Source organism: Drosophila suzukii, unplaced genomic scaffold, assembly GCF_043229965.1.
Source record: "Drosophila suzukii unplaced genomic scaffold, CBGP_Dsuzu_IsoJpt1.0 scf_14, whole genome shotgun sequence".
NCBI lineage: Eukaryota > Metazoa > Arthropoda > Insecta > Diptera > Drosophilidae > Drosophila > Drosophila suzukii.
In genome coordinates, this window is record NW_027255901.1 from 871,647 (window position 1) to 881,412 (window position 9,766).

A 9,766-nucleotide genomic window follows, 5' to 3' on the forward strand; every position below is an offset into this window, starting at 1 on the left:
CCAGTCCGACAATGGAAAGACCTTCGTCGGCGCTTCCACCGTGCTTTCCCGAGACTTCCTGCAAGCCATTGAGGAGTCTGTGACCGATGCGTATAGTCATTAGCAGCTCACCTGGCAATTCATTCCTCCTGGGGCACCCCATATGGGCGGCCTATGGGAAGCTGGTGTCAAGAGTTTCAAGACCTTCTTTTAGAAGTCCTCCGCTACACGAAGTACACCTTTGAAGAGCTGTCCATCCTCCTAGCGAGAATCGAAGCTTGTCTGAATACCAGACCGCTATCTCCTACGAGGGTGGTCCGATAAGTACTTAGCCTCTAAAAGAAAAACGAAAATTTTGGAAAAGTGGCGATTTATTTCTCAACATAATCTTGTACCGAACTGATTTTGTTGTCTGCTCGCTACGAGATTCGTGCGGCTAGCTCAGAAGATTGTGTGTTCGTCCCACCAAATTTATATGACGTGATTGCCCGTAGATCAGTGAGAAAACAAAGGGTTAAAATGGTAACAGTGGGATTTATTCTCAGACTAGGGTGAACATGCTTTGCTCTCCAGGCCAACGCCTTTCGAGGCAATACCTGTCCCTTTGCTTTGTCCCGGACGATCCCGCTTAGTTCTTGCTCAAATCGCGCTGACAGTCAAGGCTGCCGCCAGGAAGCTGCCTAGCAGTTCACTTTGCTTAACGCCTAGCGCAGACGAACGTTCCACCCGGCTTCACCCTAATGCGTGACATCCGCGACGCTCCTGCGCTCCCCAATGAGCTCCGTGCGGCGATGGTAACGTGGCTGCCGGAAATGCCTGCTGGTGTCGCTGCCGATGTCCTCTACGCTGTCTCCTGACCAGTAGCTCAGTGTTCTGGCACTCGGGGAGTTGGCGGTTGCTGTCCGGGAACTTCGCCGGTAATCGCAGGGCTCTCCAGGCGAACGCCTCTTGAAACCGCAAATCGATCCACAGCTCGTCCGTCACGCCAGGTCCTGCTTGGTCGGGCAAGGTACGCTGGGTCTCAGACAACTTTCCTTCCCAAGCTGACGGTTCTTCATCGTAGGCCTCTTTCGCTTGTCTCTGCCAGCTGCCAGCGCACGGCCCACTGGATCTCTCCACTCCGGGTCCAAAGTCCGTGACTCCTGGTTGACCCACTTGTCCTTCACGTACCGCTTCCAACCGATGCTCTGCCCACTGCTGCCATCCCGTATGATTCCCGTGATGCTTGTGGCACGCCTGTGTGCCGCTCTACTGCCGAGATGTGGCACTTCTTCTCCCGGTCCAAAGTTCACGGGAGAGTCCAAAGTCCGGTGGAGTCCCGTTATCCCCACATGGCACTCTTGCTCTGCCCGGCAAGTCTCCACTCTCTCCTTATCCGCCCCTTGGTCTCCAAACTCTCTGGATCTCCATCCTTGGTCTCCAAACTCTCTCGAGCTCCATCCTTGGTTTCCAAACTCTCTCGCTCTCCATCCTTGGTCTTCAAACTCTCTCGTTTTCCATCCTCTCCTCGCCGCGCCGTTACTTCGGGTGTCCTTTGGGTGTTATTGGGGTATTATTGGAGTATCCTTCCTGTTTGAAATGGTGTGCTTTTGCTACTGTTGCTGCCGACCTTGTCCGTGTCCTTCCCGCCTGGCGTAACCACGGATGACTCTGGCAAATGCCCTACGCTGAATCCTGTTGCCTTGCGGGTCTTTTCCTACACTTTACCCGTATCCTTGTGCCGTTTTGTAAGTGTCCCTTCCGCCTAGCATAATCGCGAATGACTCTGGCAACTGCCCGACGCTGAATTCTGTTGCCTTGCGGTTGGATCCCTACACGTTACCCGTATCCTTGTACCGTTTTGTAAATGTCCCTTCCGCCTGGCGTAATCGCGGATGACTCTGGCACGCCGACGCTGAATCATGTTGCCTTGCGGTCGGGATCACCATCCATCCTTATCCATGTCCTTGTGACCTATCCTTGTAACTGTCCTTTCTGCGTGGCGTGTGGATGACTCTCGCTTAGGCCTGACGCATAATCCTGTGGCCTCGCAGTCTGGATCAATGTGAAATCCTTATCCATGTCCTTGTGACCTATCCTAATGGTTGACCTTTCTGCGTGGCGTGTGGTTGACTCTCGCTTAGGCCTGACGCATAATCGTGGCCTCGCAGTCTGGATCAACGTGAAATCCTTATCCATGTCCTTGTGCTATCCTGATTGTTCTTTCCGTGTGGCGTATGGATGACTCTCTCTTCTGCCTAACGCCTTATCCTGTCGCCTCGTACCTGTTGTTAGACATCTGACGTTTCTGCTGTCTGCTCGTTTTGTTGTTGCTTGAGCTCGCCAACGTGAACTGTCCTTTCTTTCTTCGATTGTGTGTGGCGTATTTTGCATATCACTGGAGAGACGAAATCTACAACCTGGTAAGGGCCATCGTACCTCGGGGATAGTTTTGCAGCGAATCCTTCAGCCGCTTTGGACAGGTGATGTTCCTTGGCCCACACTATGTCGGCAACCGCTGGTGACCATTGCCTCCTTCTCAGATTATAGTGTCTGGCTTGGTCCTGGGATGCCTTGTTCATATTTCGCCTTACGATCTCGAATACCTCCCTTAGTTTGTTGGCATTTTCCTCAGGGGTCTCCCTAGGTGGTCCAGTGCCTAGGGTTTCCTTATAATATAGGCTGCTGGGTAGACGTGGTTCCCTGCCCTGGGTTAGAAACGCCGGTGTATGGCCGGTGGATTCTGATGTGATCGTGTTCACTGCTAGCATAATCTCCGGCCACTTCTCGTCCCAGTTTCTCTGGTCCTGCCCTGTGAACTGCGCAATCATGGTCTTGACTGTTCTGTTTGCTCGTTCGGTCGGATTCTCTTGTGGTGTGTATGGTGCGGTGAACTATTGTCTGATACCCATCTCAGCCAGAAAACTTTGAAAGATGCGGCTAGCAAACTGTACTCCGTTGTCCGTTATGACCACCTTCGGGACCCCGTACCTTGCGATTATGCGCTCCCTAAACGCCTTCTTGAGCGACTCTGCTGTCGCACTGCGCAGGGGCACCAGTTCCGCCAATTTCGAAAATCTGTCTATCATGACCAGCAGCATTTGGTTCCCGTGCTTAGATCTTGGTAGGGGTCCAAAGAAGTCTGCACATACCGTGTCCCATGGTTCCTCCGGCACTTGGGTCAAAATCTTTCAGGCCGCCTGCATCTGATTTGGTTTAAACCGCATGCGAATCTCGCATTTTCTTACCTGGCCAGTAGTATCGGGCTGCCAACCGTGCAATTGTTCTCCGGCTTCCTACGTGTCCCGCAGAGGGTGCATCTCGGTTTTCCCTCAACACTGTTTCCGTAGCGACATTGGGACGCACATCTTCCATGGCGCGACTTCTTCACTGCCTGCTCGGTAAGGAAACATTTCTGTACAGTGTCTCACCATCCATAACATAGTCCGGGTACTTCTGCGGTTGGGTCCTTGTCTTTTCGCTCATATCCTTGATCCAGCTGCACCCTTCTGAAGCTATTGTTGTCGATGCCTCTTTCAATACTCGTAGCATCTGTGGTAGTGGTTGTCTTGGTAATGCGGCGGCCACTACATTTAGCTGACCCTTTCTGTACGCTATCTGAAAGTAGTACTGTTGTAGCTCCTGGGCCCATCTGGCGATCCTTCCTGAAGGGCTTTCGATGCTATTGAGCCACTTCAGGGCCATGTGGTCGGTTGCTTAATTAAAGTGTTAACCTTCCAGATATGGCCTAAGCTTCCGGATCGCCCAGACGATCGCCAAGCACTCCTTCTCTGTTGTTGAGTAGTTCTTTTCCGCGCCGTTCAGTGTTCGGCTGTAATAGGAGATTACTCTTTCGCCTTTTTCGGTGTCCTGGGTCAGTATTGCTTCGATGCTGGCGTTTGTTTGCAGGATGAAAGTTCTACTGAAGCCCGGGCATGCTAGCACCGGATCTGCCACGAGTCTTGCCTTCGCCATCTGGTGCTCCGGTGTCCACTACCACTTACTGCCTTTGCTCAGCAGGTCATTCAGGGGTTTGACAATTTTGGAAAAGTCTGGTACATCGGCGGTACCACGACGCTACTCCTTGGTAATGCCGGAGCTATTTGACGGTCAATGGCGGTTCCAGTTCAGCGATGGCGGCTACCTGTTCTGGATCTGATCCTATTCCCTCGCAAGTCACTCGATATCCCAGGTACAGCAGTTCCTTCTTAAAGAATTGGCATTTTTCTGGATTCAGCCTCAGGTTTGCCTCCATCGGACGCCGGAACACTTCTCTTAGGTTTCGTTTGTGTTCTTCCAGCGTGTGACCGATCACTATTATGTCATCCTGGTAAGCGAATGCGTGAGGTGACATCTCGGGGCCAATTACTTGGACCAAAACTCGCTGAAACGTTGCCGACGCCGAGTGAAGTCCGAATGGCATTACCCCTTACTGAAACAGACCTTTGCCTGCTACCGTGAACGCCGTATATTGCCTGCTACTCTCTTCCAGTGGGATCTGCCAGTATCCATCCTTCAGGTCCAAACTGCTGATGTACCGCGCTTCCCTTAGTTGATCCAGGATGTAGTTTATGCGGGGCATTGGGTAGGCATCCTTCACTGACTTCGCGTTGATCTGCCTGAAGTCGACACACAGTCTCCACTTGCCTGTCTTCTTTTTCACCATCACGGTAGGGGAGCTGTATGGATTTTTTGAATGCTCTATGAACCCCATTTGGAGAAGCTCGTCCACCTTTGCGTTGATTTCCCCTTGGATTTTTGGGTTCTTGGGGTAGTATCTCTGCTTGATTGGCTTGTCATCCTCAATTATACCCGTTACTCGTAGAGTAGAAGGGTATACTAGATTCGTCGGAAAGTATGTAACAGGCAGAAGGAAGCGTTTCCGACCCCATAAAGTATATATATTCTTGATCAGGATCACTAGCCGAGTCGATCTAGCCATGTCCGTCTGTCCGTCTGTCCGGCTGTCCTTCTGTCCGTCTGTCCGTCTGTCGTCTGTCTGTCCGGATGAACGCTGAGATCTCGGAAACTATGAGAGCTAGGCTATTGAGATTTGGAGAACAGATTCCTGAGGTCATTACGCAGCGCAAGTTTGTTTCAGTAAACTGCCACGCCTACTCTAACGCCCACAAACCGCCCAAATCTGTAACTCCTACAGTTTTGATGCTAGATAGAATTGTTCTGTATTGTTCTCATCAATACATATCGATTGACCTAAAAAAAAGTTTGCTACGCCCACTTAAACGCCCACAAACCGCGAAAACCTGTGAAGCCCAAAATTTGCATGCTAGATAAAATATTGTAGCTGAAATGTATTGGTGTCGTCAATACCTATCGATTGATCCAAAAACAAATTTGCCACGCCCCCTCTAACGCCCATAACGCTTAAATCTGTCTACCGCCGGTAGGTGGCGCATTTTAATCTCGCTTTGCTGCTTGCATATCTCCATTTCCCTTTGAGTAACGGGTATCTGATAGTCGAGGTACTCGACTATAGCGTTCTTCCTTGTTTTGATCTGGTGTTCTGCCATATTCGATGTTCCCGTCATTGTGCTGAAGTCTGCCAGCTCTGCTTCAAGGAACGCTGTAGTATCGTCCAACTCATTTACTTGTTGCACGACTGCTACTGATAGCTTCTCCTCGAGCCACCCATTGTGTCGGTTCCTGGGTGGTATTATTATCTCGTGTCCAGCATACCTTATCTCGGTTCCGACTTGTTTCAGGAAGTTCAGTCCCAACACTATTGGATCCACTACTCCGGGTAAAATCAACAGGCTCATGGTCACTTGTTTGTTGCTGAATTTGACCTCCACCTCGAGCTGCGCATTAATTCCGCCGCACCTTCCGTCTGCCAACCTAACTTTCCGTCTCGTCCTTGTAATCCTTCCTAGAGCAGCAATATTTTCCGCCATTTCTTCACTAACGAAGCTTGCCGTTGCTCCGGTGTCGATTGTGGTTTTGTAGCTGTTCCCACCAATCATCACAGCTGCGGACAACTGCTGCTCCTCCTCGATTAGCTTGCCCGTTAGTTTGGAGAGGTGGCATTGTGGGATCCCCGCTCGCCTCTCTGCGGCTGAGATCGGTGGCTATTTCTCGATCGTTGGCAGCAATCGACGCCCCTGACACCCACCTTGCCGCATATCCAGCAAAATAACAGCCGCTGGTTTCCTCTAGCCCAGTGTCCATTCCCACCGCATTTTCGACAGGCCTCCTGCGGGTGTGTGATATGGGTGGCATCTTGTGGCCTCTTTGTGTTGCTTGGCGGCCTCCACAAGTTTTGTTTGGCTGTCTCTGTTGCTGTGGGGGTGGGGTCAATTGGCCACCGCGTGGTTCGTGTGTTGCCTGCTGTCGTCTGGCTTGGTGTGGTGGGGACCATTGGTCATTTCCCCGTGTGTCCTGCTTATCTGTCTCCTCGCATCTTTTGCATGTTACCTGCGTTGGTGACGCCGAGTTAGTCTCTGAGAACTTGTTCTCCTGTGCGAAAACTTCCCGTTCCTTTTCAAATTCTTCGTACTCATCGGCTAGGATCATAACTGTATCCAGGTCCAACACTTTGTGTGCTCTTAAGAAAATCCTGAAGCTTGGGGTGCAGTTCTCTTTATTGACCGTTAACGTCTCTTTTGTAGAGTAGTTAAGTGGCCTCACCATCGTCTGCATGAAAAAATCTTGGCAGAAAAGAGGTGTGGAAGCTTTCTATGAACTCTGCAAAGGCTCTCCATTACTTGTTGTTGGCGATGAACCATTTCAAAGCCCTTCCTTTAAGCAGCTCCGGCTTCGCTCGAGGGATCATATTAAGGTCCAAGCGGTTGGCGGACCATTCTACCTGCTCCAGGAACTAAAATGGTTTTTCCGCCCCATCGAACCTGAACGACCGTTCGCGGACCTGTTTAGGACCTTTGCATAGTCCGACTGGCTTGGTCTCGGGGTCAGCGCTGCTGTTTTCTTAACTTGGCTTCACTCTCTCCTGTGGGCCTCTTTTTGCATGTTGTCAATGCTCAGGCTTGCCACCAGGTTGTCCCCTTCAGCGTTTGTTAACGTAATGCTTGGGCCAGCTCTGTCGTGGAATGTTGCTTCCAGCTCGGCCCAGATGTCGAAGAGTTGTGGGTCGTTCTTTGTTTCTGAGTAGTATTTCGACAGTGCCTTCCTCATGTCGTCTAGCCTGCCCTCCAGGGCAACATTAAGCGTCTGTGCGACATGGGCGAAGTCCTCCTTCTTAAGGCGGTAAATCCACTTCTTTCCCATTTTTATTGTGCTGTTCTCACTGTTAGGACAATCACGTTGGGCGCCAGATGTAACGAACTGATGTTGTTGTCTGCTTGCTACGAGATTCGTGCGGCTAGCTCAAAAGATTGTGTGTTCGTCCCACCAAATTTATATGACATGACTGCCCCGTAGATAAGTGAGAAAACAATGGGTTCAAATGGTAACAGTAGGATTTATTCTCGTGGTATTAGTACAGCGGTTGTGTGTCTGGGCTGGCTTTGGTATCTCTTTGCTCTGGCTTCGCCGACTGCTAGTGCTCCTCTTCTTGTCTTGTCGACGTGTTGACTCGACGTCCGCTGGCTCCTGTGTCTCGGAGCGCTCGTAGTGGCCGCCTCCGCTCGCTTGCCGACGCGCTGCCTCGGGGTCGCTTGTCGCGCCTTAGACTCGCAGAGAATTCGGCCTTGTGGGCTTAGGGAAGCGTCACCGTTCTCATACTAGGGTGAACAAGCTTTGCTCTCCAGGCCACTGCTTTCGAGGCAATACCTGTCCCCTTGCTCTGTCCCGGGCGGTCCCGCTAGGTTCTTGCTCAGATCGCGCTGACAGTCAAGGCTACCGCCAGAAAGCTGCCTAGCAGTTCACTTTGCTTTACGCCTAGAGCAGACGAACGTTCCACCCGGCTTCACCTTAATGCTTGACGACCATAACGCTCCTGCGCTCCCCAATGAGCTCCGCGGGGCGATAGTAACGTAGCTGCCGGAGAAGTCTGCTGGCGTCGCTGCCGATGTCCTCTGCGCTGTCTCCTGACCAGTAGCTCGGTGTTCTGGCACTCGGGGAGTTGAGCGGTTGCTGTTCGGGAACTTCGCCGGTAATCTCAGGGCTCTCCAGGCGAACGCCTTTTGAAACCGCAAATCGATCCACCGCTCGTCCGTCACGCCAGGTCCTGCTTGGTCGGGCAGGGTACGCTGGGTCTCAGACAACTTTCCTCCCCAAGCTGACGGTTCTTCGTCGTAGGCCTTTTTCGCTTGTCTCTGACGGACCCGCCGGGCGACTCGCCTGGGTGTGGTCGTGACAAAGTTGGAAAACAAAACGCCTTGACTTAGCTGCGTGATGCCTTCCGGAACTCAGCCACTTGTGTCTCAATTCGGAGATTCGCGATGTCCCAATCCCGAACGTCTCGAAGTGGCGATCTTGCTCCTTGTATGCTTCCCACGGCGCTGCTTTCGACGACTCGCTTGGTTGATCCCTCGTAGATTACTTGCTTGACTGACTGTTCACTTGGTACTTTAACTGATCTTGAAGGTTTGACCCCTCGTGATCGACTGATCCAGCTGCCAGCGCTCTGCGGCCTTATATAGGGCCTCCGGGAACCGTTATTTCCCTTTTGCGCAAGGCCCGCTGGATCTCTCCACTCCGGGTCCAAAGTCCATGCCTTCTGGTTGACCCACTTGTCCTTCACGTACCGCTTCCGATCGATGCTCCGCCCACTGCTACCGTCCCGCTGATTCCCGTGATGCTTGTGGCACGGCTGTGTGCCGCATCACTGCCGAGATGTGGCACTTCTTCTCCCGGTCCAAAGTTTACGGGAGAGTCCAAAGTCCGGTGGAGTCCCGTTATCCCCACATGGCACTCTTGCTCTGCCCGGCAAGTCTCCACTCTCTCCTTATCCGCCCCTTGGTCTCCAAACTCTCTGGATCTCCATCCTTGGTCTCCAAACTTTCTCGAGCTCCATCCTTGGTTTCCAAACTCTCTCGCTCTCCATCCTTGGTCTCCAAACTCTCTCGTTTTCCATCCTCTCCTCGCCGCGCCGTTACTACGCGAATTCGCCGCGTATCTGGTAAGCGACCGGCCATCTGCTGCTGCTGCTGCTGCTTATATTTGTGGCGAGTTATTCAACTCCTCACAATCTCCTTTTAGCTCGATACACTTGACCCAGCGATGCTCCAGCGATGCCGGTTCGCTGTCAGGATGGAAGCGCCGACAGCTTTCCCATGCCCAAAATTTCTTGCAGGATATGATCCACGCGGTCTTTTGACATGCCTACTGTCTCAGCTAGCTCGCGTATCTTCAATCGGCGGTCTGCCAATACGAGGTCGTGGATTTTTGTCACATTATCCTCCGTGGTAGCCGTTTTCGGGGCACCTGGGCGTGGCTCATTAAAAACCGACGTGCGACCACGTTGAAACTCGTTAAACCAATTTTTGACGGTCGCCATCGAAGGAGAAGAGTCACCGTACACAGCATCCAAGCGCTCTTTGATTTCGATGCGCGATTTCCTTTCCCAAAACAAGAATCGAATCATAGAGCGATATTGCTCTTTCCCCATTTCTCCAAAAATACTAGTCCGATTCGGCTGAAATTTCGACAGTAGTCATCTACGAGAATACACTATAGTAAATTTCTCTTGCGATAGTGACGCCTTCGGGCGGTGAGGCAAAGTACTTATCGGACTGCCCTCGTATCTCCGAGGATCCAACTGATCTCTTAGCGTTGACACCAGGGCACTTTCTTGTCGGTGGACCTCTTCTATCCATAATGGAACCTGAAGTAAAGGGCGAATCCAAGTACATTCTGAACCGGTGGCAGCACTTAAAGTCTGTCCATCAAC

The 9,766-nt window shown here is 51.8% G+C and overlaps 1 protein-coding gene across 1 annotated transcript; it reads right to left on the reverse strand.

Annotated features, from left to right (window-relative positions):
* Positions 1 to 1,300: 1,300 nt before the first annotated feature.
* Positions 1,301 to 3,933, reverse strand: LOC139354712 (uncharacterized). The gene is made up of 4 exons (XM_070998951.1): positions 3,693 to 3,933; positions 3,390 to 3,623; positions 2,461 to 2,770; positions 1,301 to 1,511 (listed from the first exon to the last, which is right to left on the reverse strand). The coding sequence occupies exons 1-4, from the start codon at positions 3,931 to 3,933 to the stop codon at positions 1,301 to 1,303; spliced, it is 996 nt and encodes a 331-aa protein (XP_070855052.1).
* Positions 3,934 to 9,766: the final 5,833 nt, after the last annotated feature.